Source organism: Aythya marila (genome assembly GCF_965140915.1).
Source record: "Aythya marila genome assembly, chromosome: 15".
In the NCBI taxonomy this organism is placed as follows: domain Eukaryota; kingdom Metazoa; phylum Chordata; class Aves; order Anseriformes; family Anatidae; genus Aythya; species Aythya marila.
In genome coordinates this window covers 4,568,224-4,588,862 of record NC_139056.1, presented here as the reverse complement: position 1 = coordinate 4,588,862, position 20,639 = coordinate 4,568,224, and the positions used below count along the sequence as shown (strand labels likewise).

At 51.7% G+C, this 20,639-nt stretch overlaps 2 protein-coding genes across 5 annotated transcripts; both read left to right on the top strand.

The window, feature by feature from the left end:
• Positions 1-4,253: 4,253 nt before the first annotated feature.
• On the top strand, positions 4,254-12,233 carry AMDHD2 (amidohydrolase domain containing 2). Its single transcript, XM_082772385.1, has 11 exons — positions 4,254-4,576; positions 4,724-4,860; positions 5,633-5,772; positions 6,164-6,218; positions 6,614-6,826; positions 7,879-7,967; positions 8,203-8,347; positions 8,604-8,711; positions 9,399-9,467; positions 10,063-10,164; positions 10,560-12,233. The coding sequence occupies exons 1-11, from the start codon at positions 4,494-4,496 to the stop codon at positions 10,646-10,648; spliced, it is 1,230 nt and encodes a 409-aa protein (XP_082628511.1). The 5' UTR covers positions 4,254-4,493; the 3' UTR covers positions 10,649-12,233.
• A 400-nt stretch (positions 12,234-12,633) lies between these two features.
• On the top strand, positions 12,634-19,973 carry LOC309883804 (UPF0488 protein C8orf33 homolog). 4 transcript variants are annotated; one of them, XM_082772184.1, is made up of 7 exons: positions 12,634-12,776; positions 13,819-13,896; positions 15,242-15,374; positions 15,560-16,296; positions 17,778-17,868; positions 17,992-18,138; positions 18,275-19,973. In XM_082772184.1, exons 3-7 carry the CDS (start codon positions 15,362-15,364, stop codon positions 18,469-18,471), a joined length of 1,185 nt encoding a protein of 394 aa, XP_082628310.1. In that variant the 5' UTR covers positions 12,634-12,776; positions 13,819-13,896; positions 15,242-15,361; the 3' UTR covers positions 18,472-19,973. The 4 variants fall into 4 exon arrangements, with proteins under 4 accessions (XP_082628310.1, XP_082628308.1, XP_082628309.1 ...); XM_082772182.1 differs by having other exon boundaries at positions 15,239-15,374; XM_082772183.1 differs by lacking the exon at positions 13,819-13,896 and having other exon boundaries at positions 15,239-15,374.
• Positions 19,974-20,639: the final 666 nt, after the last annotated feature.

Here is a 20,639-nt window from a genome sequence, read left to right as displayed (position 1 = left end):
TGAGCACGATTACCAATCTGAGTCTGTAGCCTTGGCTGAGCATTTATTTTGCAGCCATGTTCTAGGTCCTCGTTGGTGACTCCGAAGTGAAAGCTTACATTTCAAGTCCTTTGCTGGTGCTACTGTGTCAGCAAATTTCTCAAGTGATTCAATAAAAACTTTCTCAAAATTTTCTTTACTCCAGAAAATTGCGGACCTCTGAGTTCCTTTCCTGCATTAACTCACATCCAGATCCGTGCATTTCCGTGTGCGAGGGATCGGGTTGGTTTGGAAGAACAGAACAGGCAGCCTCAGACAATGAAATGACAGTTTGTAGAGTGCCTGATTCAGAAGAGGTGGTGTCTACCAGCACATAAATAGTTCCCTGTAGTGTGGCAGATTGCATGCACTGCAGAGTGAGTCAGCCCTGCAGTGAGAGAAGGGAGTGGGATGGCTCTGCAGCAGCAGAGGGTAAGCGTCCCTTCGCAGTCAGTTCAGGCTAGGTGAGGTGAGGAATGCCTGCTGTCAGATGCTGCCAGCATAGTTAATGCCTTCATAGAGCTTGCCAACTTTTTTCCTTAGCTTTCATACTTTTTTTTTTTTTTTAATTACTATTATTATTTAATGCTCTATTTTAGAAGCAGAACCTACGAGATTGGTCAGTGACTGCTTTTAAGGCTACTTCAGTAACCTTTCAAATGCATCTGAAAATTAATTGCAATAAAGTAACTCCTGTTTGGAGAAAGCCCTGTTCTTCTCCCATAGGTACCAAGGGAACCCTGGGGTCGGTGCATTACAGGAAATTGGGAACGAGAACACTGCCCATAATGGTGTAAACCAAGCCAGGCAGAAGGATATGAATGAGGAGAAAGCTGGGCTTGCAGTTCAAGATCTGTGTCCCATTTACGATTTGTGTGACGTTGAGCAGTCTGCCTGCTGGATTTTACAGTGAAGTGGAGGCAGAAGTTTTGTGTCAGTTACCTGAGTTCGTGCAGCATCCAGCTTTGCTCTGAGGAGGGAGGGTAATGGGATAGCCTCAAGCCACAGAGGAGAGGGTGATAACCACCTACGCCTAATGGTTCTGTCTTCCTCAGGCAGGCTGAGGATCAATCTTAGGAAATCCCTGAAGTTCCCAGGATTGGCAGTGTTTCCAGCTGACGGATGCAAACAGCATCCCTGGTCTGTGTGCATTAAGACAAATTTCTCAGAGCTCTTTGTGAATACACAAAAAAAAAAAAAGGGAAGCCAAGGCTGCATCTCCACAATTGCTTCTTTCAGCAGCAGAGCTAGCGTAAGCCCATCCTCCTCTGGCACCTGTACCTTCTTTCATAGCTGTAGTGCGTGCTCCCCTGCTTCTCCTGAATGTGCTGGTACAGCTTTTCATGTGACCAGGCAGTGAATCTGATTTGGGAACTGAGCCAGGCTAAAAATAACTCAACCTGGAAAAAAAACGTTTTGCTGAGGAAAAAGCAGCGAAGCTACAGTTTGATTCTCTCAGCCTATTACTGGGCCAGTGGAGAGAAAGAGCATGCGATTATAAGAGGTGGAGTGTGCAATTTTGGTGATGCAAGACATGGAGAATTTAATACTGAGGAATAAAGGGAGAGCATCCAAAAGGTTAATCCTTAAGCAGGACAGGTGGGTGACATAAAGTTGGGCCGGGTGACGCACCTACAGCACCGATGAGGTAAATTTCCACACCTGTCACCTCAGTACAGGCTGTTCTGTTCAGCAGCACGAAAGATCCAAGCCATTTTCTACTATTCTGATTCAGTGGTTCGCTTCTGGCTTGTGTCCTAGAAATTTTGCATTCATTTGTCACCAAAGGCTTGGTGAAAGTGTGTCAGCAGGGTGGGCCGTGAGGCAGGATCTTTTGTTGCGGACATTGCTGCGTCTAGCAGTATTTTCATTTACCTCTTCCACTGCTGAGAAAAGTTACTGTCACAAGTCTCTTAGCATGTTCATTCATATGAAAATGCTCTGTTTGGCTACAGGCAGTTTGTGCGCTGGATGTGCCTTTTGACATGCATTTTAGCTGCTTGGAAGGGGACTTCTCCCCCTAAAGAGTTATTTTCTTAAATAAGCAGGCCTGAGGTTCAGTTTTATGTTCTAATCTTCTGAGTCTGGAGTCTCTTTACCTCTACTAAAGCCACAAATCCCTCCCACTGACGTACTGCTGGTTGTCCCTGGCAATGGATAATTTTAACTGTGACAAGTAAAACCTGCCTGAAGCCATTCCTAGTCCCAAATTCTCCAAACTATGTTGTGTGTAGTTGTCTTGGGCTAAACTAACATCATTCCTGGTTCTCCATTTCCATGGCCCTTACTGGTATCCTACTGCCAGTAAAAGGTAGCTTCATCATGTGGACTGATAGGGAATAACTACAGCATGAAACCTCATCCAAATTAAATCCTGGCTAGACAGGAATGTTATGTTCAGGCACAATTACGTTCCCTGTCACGTATCTTCTCAGTGTGGTTCATAAGAGGAGCTCACATCAGCACCTTGCCTAGACACAGTCTAGATAAGACACTTGTCTCTGCAATACTGTGGGACACCGAACTAGGCAAACACTAGAGTGAGCGCTAGTTGGATGCTGCTGCAGCAGACAGTTGCCCACGTGGAGCAAAGAGGATGGAAGGAGAAGTGTCTGCAAGCAGACATCTAGAAGTACTTGGTTGGGGAAGCTACTTCAATTAGAACAAAGCATAGTACTTGCCTTTAACGTTCTGAAGATAAACATGATTCCCTTTCTACCCACGGAGACTGCAGACATCAAAAGGATCGCTGGTGGCATGGTCTGCTGGAGAGAAGTCGGGGGCTGGCGGTTAGAGCACAGAATGAACATTGTCTTCTCCCCCGGCTGCTGCTGACTTGTTGAATGAACTGAGGAGCTTGCCTACAGCAATGCTGTCAGCTTAGAAGTAACTTTTAAAAGAAATAATGACTTACATGTGATTGTTATTTTTTCCTGAAGCTGGGACTGGAACAATGAAGTGAGGGGCTCCAGAAGCCTTACTTTGCCAGAGCCAATAAAGAGTTTGAATTTCATTTTGTTGGTGTAATTATTTTGGCATACTCTTGTGCCTAGCCGGATTTCCAGGCAGGTAAGCACTTTGCAGCAGATTGTCTGCCAGCTGTCAGGGGCAAGGATCGGCTGATCTTTCAGTGCCTGGTGCATCTAGCAGGCCTGCGTCTGCCTGGGGTTGCCACTCCAGAAGTAAATAACCAGGAGTGGGATGCAGCACGGCCTGCAGCATTGCTTCATCGCAGTGAGTGCAGCCCACCGGCCCCACGCAGCACAGCGAGCCTGCTCCAGGCAGTGCCGTGTGTGCGATGCGCTGCGACAACGCAGAGCGCTTCCTCCAGGCAGACTCATTCCCCAGGGAGAAATGAGTCAACTTTAGCCATTATATCCAAAGTTAGTTAGTCACAATTCACAGACTTAAAAGCCATTAGGCACCGCTAATTCCGCTCATCTGACCTCCCAGGCCAGCGAACTTTGCCAGACAGAAAGACAAAAAGGTGCTTCAGTACGGCATCTCCTCAAAGGCATCAGTGTATGCCAGCTGCTAGCTCAGCGATGCTGAGGAGCACGGACAGCACCGAGAGCTGTCAGCATGTGGCAGTGAGGACAGCAGGCAGTGCAGGAGCCACATCACGGCTCCCTGCGGGCTGCAGGATCCTCGGCTGGTAGCTCCATGAGCTCGTGGAGGTAAAGGCAGCGGGGGCTTTGATCTGTGCTAGAGCTGAGCACTGGTTCCTTGGGGATGTTCCTCTAGACCATCCTCTGCATGGAGATCTAAGCGTATCGGGATAAACCCAATGCAGAAGATGCTACCCCAGATGTTTCTAATCTGAGTATTATTTGTGTGCAGAATGCCAAGAACAAGGTGACGAGGAGACGGCTGCAGTGAGTGCGAGCTGTGACGAACACCCGGGGGTAGGGGGGCGGCGGGACGGCAGCGGGGGCTCCGTCAGCGGGGAGGGGGCTCCGCTGCCCCCCGGTGCCCCCCCCTGCGGGCAGCGCCGTCCCCGAGCACCCCGGCCCCGGGGGCAGCGCCGTGTGCCCGGAGCACCTCGGGCAGCCCCCTCCCGCCCGAGGGGAGGCAGCGACCTCCCCAAGATGGCGGCGCCGCCGCGCCCTTCCCGTGATGGCGGCCCCCGGGTGCCGGTCACGGGGCGGGGCGGGGCGGGGCGGGGAGCTCCCGTTCGGCACCGGAGCGCGGTCACGTGACGGGCGGCCGGCGGCGCCCCCCCCCCACCCCCCCGCACCCCTCCCGCTGCCCGGGGCGCTCCGTGGCGGCCCCGCGCCCTCCCGGCGCCATGCGGGCCTGCGGGGCCGGGCCGGGCTGAGCGCGGCCACACGGGAGGGAGCGGCGGCACCGGGCACGGGGCCGAGCCCCGGGGCGGGCCGTGAGGAGGCCGGGGCAGCCCCGTCCCGCCCCGTCCCGGCTGCCCGCTCCCCCCCTCAGGGCTGCCCCGGTGCCAGGCCGGCCGCCCCGTCCCCACGATGCCGTCCAACAAATCCGTGTCGGACGCGCCCATCGCGCAGTTCACCAACTGCCGCATCCTGCGGGACCGCCGGCTGCAGCGGTGAGTGGGGAGCGGCGGGGGGACCGGCGGGGGGGGGCTCAGCGGCACCTGGCGGCCCCCCCCGGGCTCCCCGGGGTCCCGGCGGTGCGGGGCTGCCCCGGGAGGAGCCCCGGGAGGGGCGCGGTGCCAGCGTCAGCCTCCCCGCAGGGAGGACCTGTGGGTGCGGGAGGGGAAGATCCTCAACCCGGAGAAGCTCTTCTTCGACGAGAAGGGCTCGGCCGACGTCCAGCTGGACTGCAAGGGCAGCATCATCGCCCCCGGCTTCATCGACGTGCAGATCAACGGTAAGGCGAAGGGACGGCGGGCCCCGGGCTGGTCTGCCCCTGCTCTTCAAACCCTGCTGCCCACCACACAGCGTGTTCCTGCAGGGCACCAGCGACCTGAGGGAGCTGGCAGCCACTGAGCTAATCATAAAGAACAGTTTTGCCCGTGGCTGCTGCTGCTGCTGTATCACTGATCCGCTTTGGATACGCGTATTTTCAGCCCGGCTTTCCTCCCTTTCATCAGTAGTCCCTGTGCTGGTAGTTTGCCTACCTTACGCTGCCAAGGACGCGTGGAGGATGGAGCAGGACTTCCCAAGGGATCAAACCGTACCTGCAGTGGCTCTCTCCTGGGTGCTGAGAGCTTTGTTCTCTGCTAGAACATGTCAGAAGCTAGATCCTCTCTTTAATGGGAAACACTCAGATTTTTCTCTTCATCAAAATAAAAAGTTGGTGCTTCTTGCAACACGCTGTGATTCTGTAGGGAAAAGCGCTCCAGTAGGATGGCGCTGGCTGGATTTGTGCTAGCAGAGCCCTGGGAATGTGGGGCAGGACGAGTGCTGGTGGAGCTCTTTGCCTCCAGTTCATGCCCTGTGAACTGAGTGGCTTGCTCAGGTCACACACAGTTTGTTTTGGTCACACACACACACACAAAAACAAAACAAAAAAACACGGTTTTGGGTTGGGAAACTGGGTGTTCATGAGTCTGGTCCCCCGCTAGAGGGGAGGATCCGGGCAGCTGCTGCCTTTCTGCTGAGGAGGCTGCAGCTTCATCTTTGTTTTGTTCATGGTGCAGGAGGCTTTGGAGTGGACTTCTCCCTGGCTACAGATGACTTCAAATCAGGGATTGACCTGGTCAGTCAGAAAATACTCTCCCATGGAGTGACCTCCTTCTGTCCCACTTTGGTGACTTCTCCTCCATCTGTGTACCACCAGGTGAGTGACTTTCTCCCCCTTTCATCCTTGGGGTGATAAAGAGCCAAGGGCTGAGGCTGGTACCAAGAGTGGAGAGGGCTGGGGATGGTGAGATTGCAGAGCTTCAGTGACCGAGACAGCTGCCATGGTGGAAAAGCTGTGGGCATAAGGAGTTGGACTCCAACCCCAGATTTCTTGCCCTTAACCTTTAGACCAGTGAGGCGGTGATGTTTTCCAGGCCAGCAGGTAGCTGCCCCACTGCCTTTCATGGTGGGGCTTGCAGCTTGCTTCTTCTTTGTGGGCTGTTTGGCCTTTTGTCCCCTTAGCCCAGCTCTGTGGGGACCCAGGGTTTGGGTTGCTTTGCCTGGCAGGGGTACCGTGGCTGAGGTGTCTGACAAATCCCTTTCTCCAGGTTCTCCCTCAGATCAATGTAAGAAACGGTGGAGCCCATGGAGCAGGTATCCTGGGTAAGTGGTCTTGCCGCTCGCTGTCCTCCCTGGAGCTACTCCAGGAGAGTGTCACTTCCCCTGATAAGAGGAAAGAAGCCGCTGCAGGAAGGCACAAATGGGGCTGGAGCTCTCTTGGTTGGGGGGATACACCGGTGGGCACAGACCTGCTCTCTCCCTCAGCCTGTCCCCGGCCGTTGCTGTGCCCTCTGCCACCCGCCCTTTTGGTTTCAGCAGAGGGATGGCTGTGGGGCTGTGGGGCTTGGCCGCTTCCAGTGCTGCGTCTTTTGTCGTACTGATCTCGTAGTTACACGAGCTGTGTTTTGCTGTTGGAGAAAGGCAGGAGCTTGGCGCAGGCAGGGTGGACGCAGCAGGTTTCTTAGCCCTTGGTGGTGACTCTGTTTCTGTCTGAGCAGGGGCCCACCTGGAAGGACCGTTCATCAGCAAGGAGAAGAAGGGGGCACACCCGGAGCACTGCATCCGCACCTTCGAGGCAGGTGCCTTCCAGGACCTGCTGGCCACCTACGGGTCCCTGGACTGTGTCCGGATCGTCACCCTGGCCCCGGAGATCAAGAGGAGCAGCGAGGTGATCCGTGAGCTCACCAAGCGGGGCATCTGCGTCTCGCTCGGTAAGGGCCGGGGAGGGGGCTTGGGGGAGCTGCTGTGTCTGTGCCGCGGGCAGCCCGGGGCTGGGGTATCCCTGATGGTGTCTCCGTGTGGCTGGGCTGGGTGGCATTTCTTTGTGTCACCCCTTCCCTGGCCTGTATGGAGGACACAGACGCATCACAAACGGGGACCTAGGCTGGTGCTGCAAATCTGTTGCCCTCTGTATGGCAAGGGCCAAGTGTCATTGACTGGAGAGTGCTTGCAGTTTTGCACATGTGCACTGGTGCTGGAAAAACAGGAAATGATAGAAGTCTTCCTTCTTTTTTTTTTTTCTTTTAAGCCTTCAGTTAATAAAGATATAATTCAAGGCTGACTACGTGGAAAGGTTCAAACTCTGAAGTTCAGCTGCTTTAGGCCTTATTTGACAGGTGAAGTTGTTTTCCAAAGGTTGCTGTTGAGTCGTGATAACTGTTTTTCAACTGGAAGTGTTGGAGACCTCTCCCTCTACTGCATTTTTATAAGTTTTTTGGGGGATGAAATTGAACCTTAATCAAGAAGGGTATTTGTGCAGAGCCTCTCACAGGCATGTAATGAGAAGAATCACAGAAAGACAGAATCTGTTTGCAGGGGGATTTGTTCACATTAGATAAGCTGCCTGTGCTGGGGCAAACAGCTGTTCCTGAGTTGTGTTTTATTGATATATTCTTTCTTGGAAAGTGCCTGCTGGTTCCCGGCTCCTTTGACACCTCTCCTCATAAAGCCTTGAAATACCTGTAGGCAGAAGGCACGTCCCAGGGCCTCCAGCCCAGCCAGCAGGCAGCTCTCTGCAGTGCCTGTGGGAGCGAGGCAGTGGTGGTGGCTGTTGTGAGCAGTGAACCTGTTCATGTGAAACACTACCAGAGGCTCCCATGCTCAGTCAGACACCTCTGCAACGAGGCTGGCATCTCAGACCCAAACACAGGTGGGAGCATCAGAGCAGAGCCCTAGTGACGATGCATCTTTACTCCTGGAAGTCCCTCTGGGGAAATAAATGGAGCGGTGGGCAGAAGAATCACACGGTGGTCTCTGTTCCCAGGTCACTCGGTGGCAAATCTTTCCCAGGCTGAGGAGGCCGTGCAGCACGGTGCTACCTTCATCACGCACCTCTTCAATGCCATGTTGCCGGTGAGTAGTCGAGGGCGTTTGCCCTGTGCTGGCATTGCTTTTGGTGCTTTCTCTCTTGCTCTCCATCAATGCTTATTCTCATGGGCGTGTTTTGTACCGGGCCTTGCAGTGGGGTTTCACTGAACACAGCCAGGCAGCGCTGGGTAGAGGCAGCAGCTGCATCCCCTGGCAGGAGGGGTCTCAGCCTGCAAGGCCTGTTGACGTTCAGCAGTTCTTCCTCTCTCTCCTTGGGCAGTTCCACCATCGTGACCCTGGCATCGTGGGTCTGCTGACGAGTGACAAGATTCCTGCTGGCCGGAGGGTCTTCTATGGCATGATCTCTGACGGCATCCACACCAACCCTGCTGCCCTGCGCATCGCCCACCGAGCCCACCCCTCGGGTAAGCCATACCAGGCCCACGCCAAGTCACCAGCCTGGTGACAACATCCCAAACACTGTGCTGTCTCCCACGAGTGCTACTCTTGCTGCCTGAAAGAGGCCATTGCCCCGTGGCGTGATCCACTGGCCCACTTGCCTCAGTTGGAGGTGGCTGGAGGCATCTTGCTCCCTCTCCGGGAGGGTCCGCGTGGCGCAGTGCTCGGGGCTGCGGTAGGAGTGGCCTCAAAGCTAGCACAGCATTTGCTTGCCTCCCTCAGGCCTGGTGCTGGTGACGGATGCTATCGCTGGCATGGGGCTGGCACCAGGTCGGCACACCCTGGGCCAGCAGGTGGTGGAGATCGATGGGCTGAACACCTACATTGCAGGTAAGTGCCTTTTGCGACAGAGTGTGGCATGGCACTGCCACTCGTGCCCGTTCCTGGAGAGCCCAGCACACCTTCCGGTGCTTGTCAGCGTGAGGCAGCACTTCTGCCACCTTCCTGGGTTTTGTTGCCTGGTCAGTTAATGGCTCTGCTGTGACTTTGCCTTGGGGAGAATGAGGCACCTTGTGAAGATGGGAAATGCCCCGTCTGACTGGAGTGAGGAGGAATCTGACGGTTTTTAGCTGTCTGCAAAACCTTTGAATTCATTCTTGTCCAGTGGTATGGATGCTAGAAATTGTAGCGGGGTCAGGAAGGACAGAAAGATCTCGTGGATAGTTATTGTCCTTTGTATTTTCTGTAACTCCACCGCTTCTTGCTAAGTTCCCTAATCTGCTGGCAGTTAGAGACTGGGAAGATATTCTAAGGAAGGGTTGCTCTTTTGTCAGTTTCCTTCCTCTGTCTTTGGCAGCAGCTGCCTGTGTTGTGAGCTGGGGTTTCACCTAGTCCAGCTGGCCTGACAAGGAGCTGCAGGGTGACATCCCGGTAACTCCCTCTGCGCCATCAGCACAGGCACTCTCACCTCATTCCATCACTCGGCAGCAATGGCTGAGAGACCTTCAGCTTGCTCCTTGTGACCCAGGATTTCTACCCTTTGGGGTCCTGCTCAGCGCTGTCCTGTTCCTTTCCCAGGCACGAAGACCCTGAGCGGTAGCGTAGCGACCATGGACGCGTGTGTGCGACACTTCCTAGAAGCCACAGGTAAGCGAGCCTCACCCAGAAGCTGTTACTTCTTGTGTCGGCTTGGGAAGAGCAAAACCTCTTCCCAACTGTCTGCCCAGCCAGGGAACGTCCCCTCTTGCCCGAGACGTGAGGAGAAGGGTTGGCATCAGTGGCGCTCTCCTCAGAGATGAGTACCTTTATGAGGGGAGGTTTCCTCTTAACCTGTGGCACTAAGGTGAACTGCCCTGCTCTTCCCTAACAAAGGGGCTAGAAGTGAATGATCTCCCCATACCCTAGATAGTTCCCCTCTTCCTGCTGTCTCACCTAGGGATCTTATCTGCTCCCTAGCCCTGTGCTTACGTGACAAGGGCATTCCAGTGTGTTGGGTCTGTGTAAAACCACCACATCCAGCTCCTCCTGTTTAGGGGAGAAGGAATAAGACCAGGTATTAGTGCCCTGTTGTGATAGGAGGGGACAAAGACCTTGGTGCTGGCAAATGCACTGGGGCTTGTGCGTGGGTTTGGTTACCCAGATGGGTCCCTGACATGCTACCAGTTGCCTTAGCCACGAGTTTGGGGCTGCTATGGTGATGGGGCTGTTTGCTGCCCTAATGCCTCCCCCTTCTTACCCCAAGGGTGCTCAGTAGAGACTGCACTGGAGGCGGCATCTCTGCATCCCGCCCAGCTCCTGGGGATTGAGCACAAAAAGGGGACCCTGGATTACGACTCTGATGCAGGTATTGGTATGGGGATGGTGGTATGAGGGCTCATGTGTGCTGGAGCAAAGCAGGGGCTGCTGCGAATGCTGGCTTTATCTGCCACTGCGGTGGGGGATCTGGGGAGACCCACCCTGCCCAGGATTTGCTGTGGAGTTTTGCTCCAGTGTTTTTTTTTCTTTTGGGTGGGGGTGGTGCTTCACAAGCCCTTTGGAGAGGCCCCTGCATCTCAGATGAACAGGGAGCAGAGCAAGGGTGGTGCTCCACTGCTGTCCTGCTGCCGTGTTTGGGGTGGGAAGAAGGTTCCACACCCAGACAGCCCTAGAGCCCAGCTCTTTCCAGCCAGGTTTGGCTGCCCCAGTTGCCCGCCTTCTGTTTCTCTGACAGCTGCTTCCTTTCTCTCCTATCTCTTGCAGATTTCCTGATGCTGAATGACAGCCTGTATGTGCAAGCCACGTACATCGCAGGCGAGGAAGTCTGGAGACAGGATGTGTTAGGCATGTGATGCTGGGCTGTCCTGGTGCCCTCCCGAGGCTCCCTGGCACTGTGATTAGCAGCTTTGGTAACCCCTCCCTCCCCCCCCACTTCTCTTCTTTTCTTTTTTTTTCCTTCCTTCCTTCCTGCAACTCCCCTAAAGGAGCCTCATACCAAAGAGCTGTGTTTTCCAGCACAACCACTGCTTCCAGAGTTACAGCCATGCCTGCAACAAATTTGTTGGTGCTCAGCTGGTGGAGTGGGGAGAGCAGGCAGGTCTGTGCCAGGAGGGATTGTTGGTCCCTGGAGTGACCTGAAGGACTGCACAGCTGTCCTGTGTGGAGTCCCCAGACAGAGGTGCTCCTATCGCTGTCTTACAGTGGTGTGAAGCTGTCCCAGCCTTTGCACTGTTTTATACAGCACACACTAACCTGCCTGTGCCCCAGGCAGGCTCAAGCCATGTCCATGCCTCTCCATGCCGTTTGCCTTGCTCCTGGGCAGCTGCAGCTGGCTGGCTGTCAGTGCCGACCAGCTGAGCTCACAGCTCTTCATGTCAGAAGGTTGCTATTGCCTCAGCAGAAGCTGAGGACCACATCCTGATCCACTGGCACTGATCCTGCGTTGTGCATCTTCTGGAGCAAGGCTGCTGCAGCTCGCTGACTGGTGCTGTTGTAGGGCTGTCCATCAGTGTGGGCTGAATCCTCAGGGCAGAGATCAAACCCAGGAAAACGAGGCATTGCTGGTCCTTTGTGCCTTTTCCCTGCATGGGCATTGAGTCCGCAGCATGTGGTTTCGGCTGGAGCCATGGACAACATCCTGCCCCGGAAAACACCGTTCCTTCCAACCCTGCGTGCTGGCTGGGTCACCCAGCCGTGCCTAACAGATCCCGGGCATCATCTGAGGAGCTGGTGCGTTCCTCAGGCTGCAGGGAGGACACTTCTGCTTCAGGTGATGCATCCAGGCTCTTAGTGAGGGGCTCACATGCCCTCAGTCCGGCCTGGGGTCTGAGGGAGATAATCCTATGGCTCAGAAGGGAGGAAAATTGCAGAGTGTTTCTGGCATTTCAAGACAGTTGCTGATAGCTCATAATTCCTGTGCTCGTTATTATCTTCTTCAGTACTTGACTGTCAGTTCTTTTCCTGACACTTGGACACTTCTGTGCTGAGACTGATGCTGTTTTCAAGCCTTGTGACCGGTTTTAGCCCCTGCCGGGCCTCCAACCACCAAACAAATGTGTTGTTTTTTTTTGTAGTGAGGGGGTGCTGAGACAGGGGCGAAGCCTCAGCGAGCACGGAGGTTGTGAGGCAAGACAGAAGCCTGGGGAGGGCTGGTGGAAGCGTGCGGATTTTTCCAGTACTTTTTATAACCTTTAGAAGTGGGAAGCGCTTTTGGGGCAGCTTTGGGCCTTGCAGGGATGTCTGGCAGCCTGGGGGGATTTCTAACAGCAGCTGCCCCCGGCCTGAAGCAGGGAGCTGTGGGGCACCCGCGGTGTGCTTTGTGCGGGGAGCTCCCGTCTGCTGCGGGACGAATTCCGGGGTGGGGGGGAGATGCAACCAGGTGTGTAAGGCTTGTGGTGTTTTTTTTTTTTTTTTACACAACTCAATAAAAGGAAACCTAAAGCAGCCGTGGGGCCGGACGCTGCCTGTACGCGCCGCCCCTGCGCGCCGGGGGCTGAGGCGGAACGGAGGCGCCGCGGCCTGGAGGCGGGCGGGCAGCGGGGCGGGAGCGCTGAGGGGCGGAGGGGCCGGGACAAGGCCGGGCCGGGCCGAGGTGAGGCCCCGCGTGGGCCCCGAGCAGCGGCCGCTGCCCCCCGGCCGGGCTCGGGCCGCTGTGAGGGGCTGGGGGCTGCGGCGGGGCTGGGCCTGGCCGGAGCTGGGCCTGGCCCGGGCCGGGCCGCGTGGGGAGCGGCGGGGGCTGGGCTGGGGCTGCCCGCGGGTTGTCCCCGTGTTGCGTGGCCGCCTCGTTCGTGTGGCGTGGGGAGGGGAGCGGAGGGTGACAAAAAGCGAGAGAAAGGGAGGGGGAGAGAGAATCCGAGCGGTCACACAGCACGCCTCCAGTGGAAAGCCAGAAAACGTGGTGGTGGTTGGTGTTTTTTCTTTTTACCTGCTAGTCCGATCTCTCACAGACTTCAGGAAGCAGTCTCAGGATCCATTCTGCAGGTGAGATTTGTGCTGGTTTTAAGCACTGTGACCCCCCCGTCCCCAGGGGCAGCCGCAGGGGGAGCCGAGCGGTGCCCAGCAGGAGGTGGGAGCCTCCCCCCACCCGCAGCTCAGCGTCAGCCTGGGCTCTGATTTAGCAGAGATGGACACTTTCTGTTGCCTGTGCTCGTGTTATATGGGATTTGTTCTAAATACAAACCAACAAACAGCAGTGAACTGTACGAAGTATCGGATTCACGGGTAACTGGTGATAGGACCAGAGGGAATGGCCTCAAGTTGCACCAGGGGAGGCTCAGGGTGGAAATGAGGAGACATTTCTGCTCAGAAAGAGCAGTCAGGCGTTGGGATGGGTTGCCCAGGGAGGTGGGGGAGTCACCGTCCCTGGGGGTGTTCAAGGAGAGGTTGGACGTGGTGCTTGGGGACAGGGTTTAGTGGTGACAGTGGTGGTAGGGGGAGGGTTGGACCAGATAATCTTGGAGGGCTTTTACAACCTTAATAATTCTGGGATTCTGGGATGTAAACAGCTTCGTATTTCATTTCTGTGACTTTAATTCTCCCTGTTTCTCGCACAATAGTTTTAGATTAGACATTAGGAGGAAATTCTTCACTGCTAGGGCAGTGAGGCACTGAACAGGTTGCCCAGAGCAGCTGTGGATGCCCCGTCCCTGGAGGTGTTCGAGGCCAGGCTGGATGGGGCCTTGGCCAACCTGATCTGGTGGGTGGGATCCCTGCTGTGGCAGGGGGTTGGAGTTAGGTGAACTTTAAGGCCCCTTCCAACCCCAGCCATTCTGTAATTCTATGATTTACTGTCTAATTGCTTGCTGGTTGGTTCTTCTCCAGTTCTACTTCTGTTTTTCAGTCTTAAAGAAATGCTGTATTAGTACGTCTGACCCTCAAACACTGGGTTTATTTTTATGAAGCTTGGTCCTCATCGTTCTTGTTTGAAGGAGAAATTACTTTAAAGATAACATCATATAAAATGCTTTTCAGGAGAGCACAGTTTTATCCAATCAGTCCAACTTGTTAATATATGAATTTACAGATCTTGCTTCTGCCAATGGCCAGGGGAGAAGTGTGGTTGCCCTTTGTAAGGTGCCTTGCTGAGTGCTGTGGATCCGAGGTAATTAACACGTGCCCACTCACCGTGCTTGAGCAGCAGACTGCTTTATTACACCAGTGTCTAGTGCTTGGTACCCAGTGTCAAGGAGCAGCAGGGAGGGTTTCTAGGAGCCCAGCACAGTGACAGGGCAGGCAGAGGCAGGGACTTGGCCAGAAGGGGGCCCATTCTCACAGCACCTGACAGGAGAGCAAAGCAGGACTGCTGAAGGTAACCACGCTCTGCCTAGAGTCCAGATTGCCAGAGAAGTCTGTGGTGATGGGGTAGATCCAAACTCTAGCCAGGAATTTAGGTGTGGATCGGGGTCAAGGTCTGGATCAATGAGGTGTGTGGCTGCAGCAGTGCTGCAACATAGCTCAGGCAGGCCAAGCATGAAATCTTCAGTTTAAAATAGCTCACAAGCGAGTGAGGAGAGAGCTTCCCTTGAAGCTTTTTTAAAAATTTTTCCTTTGTAACAGCTCTTATTGGTAAACAGTACTTGAATGCAGCCAGCAAAAGTCTTTGATGTAGGAGGCATGTGTGCTCAGGGCCCTGACACCTTGGTGCTGTGAATGTACACCTCACTTTTTTGGGTGGGCCCAGCCCCATTGAGGTGTTTCTGCCTTGTAAACGCAGGGTTCGTAGTCCCTTCCTACCATGGGACTCTCAGCATTAGATCTGCAATGTGCCTGTGAGGTGTCCCTCGCTTGGAGAGTCCTGGAGAAGCACTGCAGCAAAGAGGATGTTTTTGTGTGTGCCCATTCCAAAGTGCTGGTCTCGTACATCAAACTTTTTGTGGCTTGAAATGTGTTAGACAAGCGCTGGAAGACAATGCCCATACAAAGTTCCCAAACTGAGGTCCTTGGGGCCCACTGGCATGGAAGAACCATGCTTTCTAGAGAATTGGACCTAACACAAGGAACTAATGTTACTGTTGTGATGTGGGTGGGTTGTATGAGAGTCAATAAAGATTCCTTTCTCGGGTGTACTCACTATGCAGTCAGATCTTTCCCAGTTTTCCAGAGAATCCATGTTCTTGGATTTCTCAGTCGCTGTGGGAGAATGGATGTTAAGCACTTGGTAGCCTCAGTGCTGCTAGTAGTGCTGCACGGTACGCTTCATCAAATGTATAATAAGTAGTTAAGTTATATTTTTTTTTTCCTTTAAGGACATTTCATGGTACTGTTTTAGCTTGTAGAAGCACTTGGAGCTTTCTTTCACTTGAATGCCTGTCACGAGTTAGCTAGGGGTGATACGAACACAGAACACGTTGAGAGGGGACCCAGCCAGCGGTGTCTCACAGGATGTTTTTTATGGCACACTGTAACCTCTTTGTTGTTTCTCTCAATCTTTTTCTTGCATGCAGCAGAAGAGACGCAGCACACACCCAAGGTCCTGTGCTTCCGTGGGACTCCTTTTGTGAAGGAGCGAGAAGTGATGAACGGCGCGCTTGGGGTTTAGCGTCAAGATAGCCAAGGACTGGAAGAGCATGGAGAAAGCAGGTGAGCTCAAACAGTCCCTTCAGGGGAGGGTGAAATTTGGTTCTTTCTTCCAGATTTCCTATCTCGCAGCTTGTGGTTGGATCGCCTCTCTGTGGCAGTACTTTTACAGAGGGAGTTGCAGTAGCAGTGGCATCCCCATAGCAGTAAACAGGTGTATTGATAGTAACATTCTTTTTCTTCCCTAGACACAAAGGCTGGTGATGTGGAAGCACAACAAGGCAACGGGCAGGCTTCGGATGGTGTGGCATACAGGAAACAGTCTGACCAAATCTCTGAGGCAAACCCAACGTGGTCCATGTCACCTGACAACAACTTCCGATTTGATTTCACACTTCCTGAGGCAGACCCAGAAGCCTCTGGTGCACTTTTGGAAGCAGTCCCTGGTGCTGGTGGTGCTGAGCAGATACAAACCAGTGTAAGAGCCACTGAGCAGGAGAACTGGAGTGGAGCTCTGCATTCTGTGGACTCTGAACATGAATCCAAATTTGCCTTCAACTTTGCCATCCCAGATGAAGCAGATGAAGATTGTCCTCCGGAGCCAGTAGTTCCAGCAAGCCAACGTACAGAGGGTATGGCAGATCACGAAGTGCTGGGTGGTGCATTGCCTGCTGAATCAGCAGAGGTGCTGCAGGTTACAGCCCTGCAGAAGCCTGAGTTGGCTCAAACTGCAGGTAGTCCACCCAAAGAGGACAAAAGCCACCCCACATTAAAGATCCCCAAACCAGAGAGTGCTCCTGGAGATAAGACAGTGATGGAGAAATCAACATCAGATGGAGCTGCGCAGAAGAAGAAAAAGAAGAAGAAACAAAAACCTTCTGTCAGTAAAAAGGAGACAGAAGAAACTGAAGTCATCAGGAAGACAAAGACAGAAGCTAATGGATGCCAGAATAAAGATGCATCCCACCAGGATGAGACTTTGCAGGTATTTAAATATTGATAAGATCCCATCGTTTATAAAGCCTTCAGTAAAAGAGACAGTGTCTGTGCAGAGTTTAACAATCAGTGTATTGCCACGAGATGATATATGAAAGACGAGAGTTGCTGCTTGCTTGGAGCAGCTGATTTCTTCCCCTGCTAGTCAGTTAAGAACCCAGTCAGTGCCAAGGAATGCAGCGTTCCTTTGTTTCAGACCTGTGCTGAAACAGTTGGTGTTTAGACTTGTGATAGCTAATCCTGGGAACCCGAGTGCCACATTTTCTTTAAAACAAAGCATGAAAATACTGCAGGTAATTGTCCTCAGTTAGTGCCAAGCTGGTGTCTGTGGGTGTTAAAGCAGGCACTGCACCCCCAGCTTCCGCACTGTCAGCTGTCACGAATTACATAAGGCAAACAGAAAAGTTGCTAGCTGGTGTAGACAGGGCTGTGGCAGGTCCCAGTGTGGACCTTCAGGGAACTTCAAAGTTCCCACTGTGAGGCACGGCCCAGAAATAACTGAAGTTGCAAGTTATGTGTAAACGCACCATTAAGATCTTATGATCTAAACACATCCTGAGATTTCCTAATGTTCTGCAAAGGTCCAGGTCTCCATTTTATTTTTCTTTTCAGCATCAGTGTAGTTAACAAACAATTAACAAACAATGCCAGCTGGGCTATACTGACATACAAAATTGCAAAAGAATTGCTTTTGTTAATATTGTGGACTGAAGCTTTCCATCCAAAGTATTGCTTACCAACAGCCTTACCAGTAAACAGTGCTGAGTATCAGAAAGGTAGGAGAAGATGATGTAAAGCCCTTCCCGTCCATTGGAAGGATATTGTTGTAAGGAAAAGAAGGAGATAACATAAGGGCTTTTGTGTTTACGTGTACAGTACAGTTAACAATTGTTTCAGACCTTGGGTGCAGCCCTGGTTCTCTCCCTTTCTCTGTTCAGTTAGCTAGCAGGCTTTATGTGATAGGGCTTGGCTCCTTCCATCTTCGTGGCCTTCAGCTCCCTAGTCTTCATGCAGTTCTGGCTGAGCAACCACAAAGGAGCTGAGGCATCAAGACTTCGCTTCTTATTTTTTCTATTACTTACTCTTTGATTTCAGGCAGGTTTTGGGGTAGTCTTTATTGTTGTTTTGTTTTGTTCATGCTTATTCCTCCCATCCGTAAGTTGAATTGACAGCTTCTTTCGTGTGAAAGGGCCTGGCCAGCTTTGCAGAAAACTGTCATCTGAATGGCAGCCAGGTGTTAAATCCATCAAACAAAGGCAAGGAGTTGCAACAAAACATTTGTCCAGTGCTTTAAGTTTACCCACTGAAAATGTAGAGAATAGGGAAAATGTATGGAAGCCTATAAAGTAATCACCAGAACCAGAAATTTTGGATAGTCCTGCCTTTATGCAGACTTTTGTGTGTGTGTAGCAACTGCTGCTGGTTTTTGCATGGTTTGTTTCCTCATGCACACTGTTCCGTGTTGTATAGCAGTCAGACGACCGGCTGTGGAAGGAGGTGGACTGGTGTGCTGAACAACTGGAGCTTGGCCTGAAGACACAGAAATCCACTCCAAAGCAGGGTGAGCATTCAAGGGAACGGGAGATCTCCCCTGTGGGAGGGGTTGGCAGGCAGGAGCCGTGCAGCAGGGGAGGCCCCGTGGGGTGTCTTAAACTGTGGGTTGTTTCTCTTTGCACTGCTTCAGCCGAGGAGGCTCTCCGTGCAATCAAGACGCTGCGCAATGACAAGGCTCCGCTGGTGAAGAAGCGTCAAGTCATGAGAACCCTTTTTGGAGACTACAGGAAGAAGATGGAAGAGGAGCGGTGCAAACAGCTGAAGCTCATGCAGGCAGGTAGGAACACTGGGCACACGGGGGGAAATGAAGAGGAAAGGACTTCACTCCTGTCCTCCACATAGCTCTGAAGAGCGGGAGCTCACTGTATTAGATGACTAAACATAACTTCCCGCTGTTTTCTCCCCTCTTTAAGCTGCAAAATCTGCCAGGATCATGGAAGTGGAGGAAAGCATCCGCAACAAGAACTGCCAGGTCGTCAGGAAGCGCTCTGGAGTGTGTAGGAAAAGCCAAGATTCATCAGGATCCCCTTCAGAGTCAAATGGGACACTTAATACAGGCTCATTCAGATTCACAGCTTCCCAAGAAGAGTTTCGCTTTAATTTCTTCTAGAAAATTAAAGCTGTGGGTAGAAACTGTGCCAGATCTCCCATAAACTTAAAAAGGATGCTATGCAATAGAAAATGTTTTGCAAGAATCTCTGAATTTCCTGAGGAAAAGATTCTCTTTCAGAGTGCCTTTAGACAAAACAGATCTGCCAACCATGCATGGACCCCAAGTCTCAATTCTACGCAGCAGTCCTCTAGCCTCACACTGTAGAAAGGCACCTTTGCAAAGGTGCCTCTGGAAGGAATTGGTTTCCTTCCTGCAGAACTGACATTAACCTAAGAATGTCTTTTATAGTGGGAGATTTTCCTGTTCTCCTGTTGCTTTTGAATAAAGCAGACCTTTTACAGCAGATGAGGAAGCAATCTGTACAAAAGGGAGTGCTCTGTAATGAAGATCCAGCTTCTGTGAGGAAAAAGGAGAAAAGGTGGTGTAAGGGCACTGGATATCTGAGTGCTTCCATGTAACATCTGTGTGAATGCAGCTCCTGGTAGCGAGGAAACACAGGGCAGGATGTGTAAATAATCGCTGCCATCTACAGAGCACAAAAGTTCAGGATCTTGGGGGAAAATGAGTGAGAATCATCCTTGCTCGTTCATCTGTTTAATTGACAGGTGTTGACTTAAAAAAGAACTGTAAATGCTGATTTAATCCAGTTTAGGGATGTCAGGGCAGTTGTTTCCAGACAGGGAACGATTTCTGTTTCTGCAATCAGGCTCTTGTCACTTAGGAAAGATGAACAATCGGTTCTTAAAAACAAAACAAAACAAAAACCCCCACCAACTTTACTTTGTAAGTAGCCCAGTTACAGACAGCAGTGACTCAGAGGATAAATCAGCGGTATGCTAAACCCTGGGTGGCAGTGAAATGAACTGTGAGAGCCCAAAGGTTCTCTTGCATTTGATTTGTATTAAATTCTTGCTTTATGGACAGTATGTCTCCAGTGTCTTGATACTGCTTCAGCTAATGAACCGATCTCCTATGTTCATGCAGAAAATCTTCTCCACTCAGCCTAAAAAAGCTGAAGGAACAGAAGTTCTTTAAAAGGAAACATGGTATCAGGTGTCCCTAGGGTGCTGTGCTTTCCGTCCTTTTTATAGTCCAGTCAGTCATCCTGCATGAGAAGCAAGAAATAGAAGTGTAGGCAGATTCCAAGGTGTGCTGAGAGCTACAAAGATGGTGGAAAACATTTGCTGAGAAAGACCTCAGAAAATGATGCTGACTTAAAAAAAATAAAATTACTAAACTCTGATGCAGCCACTTGCATCTGATCCTTTTTTTCTTTTAAATATGTTACATATTGACTGCCTGGGCATAACAAGAAAGTGAATGTGAGTAACTTTTCCAATGAGTAGAAACATGGAGAGAAGACTTAAATAAAACTGGAAATGAAGAGGTTAGCTGATTGTTTTACCTGCTAGAAAGCACTGCTGTTATTTTGACTGTGGAACATCACTATACAGTATTTTCTGGATTTTCAGGATTAAATATATAAAAGCTGAATTGTTTTCAAACGTTTAGTGTTCTCATTGCATTTTCTATAATTAAGCAGCATCCTGTGTACGACCTTGGAACTGCAACTGTTTCCTTACCTAGCTGGCTATGCAGAATATGTCTGGGAAATAGTTATTTTTCTCCTTTTTCTATATAAGGCTAGAGCTGATAAAATATTATACATTCCTGTGCTGTGGAAGGCTGCAGGAGTATTCTGGGAAGCATTCTTACACAATTGCCTTGTTCTACTTTTCTTTAGGCATTTGCTATTAGAATAGAAATACTAGTGAGATAGCCGTTTGGTGTAACTTAATCCAGACAGTTTATCTCCAAAGAGGGCAGAAAAAAAAAAGCATTCTAATATGTGTGAGGCTGCTGTGGTTCTTCAGAGCTCTTCACATAATGCTGGCTTGCAAAGCCAACCCACGTTGCTTTGTTGGAGGACTCAGAAGGCAAATGTTGATCAAAGCCCTGCATTGCCCTGAGTGCCGCGCTTGTCCTGTGCACTTGAGTGTAAGACCAGAAGTCAGCTGGGTCAGTTCCACAGGTGGGCTGTGTAAGCTTTGTAATGCTTGCTGCATCCCTGCTGCATTATCATTTGATTAATTTGAAAGGAAACAAACAACAGTATTAGAAGTTAAGAGATGCTGTTGGTGCTCTGTCAGCTCATTCCCCTTTGG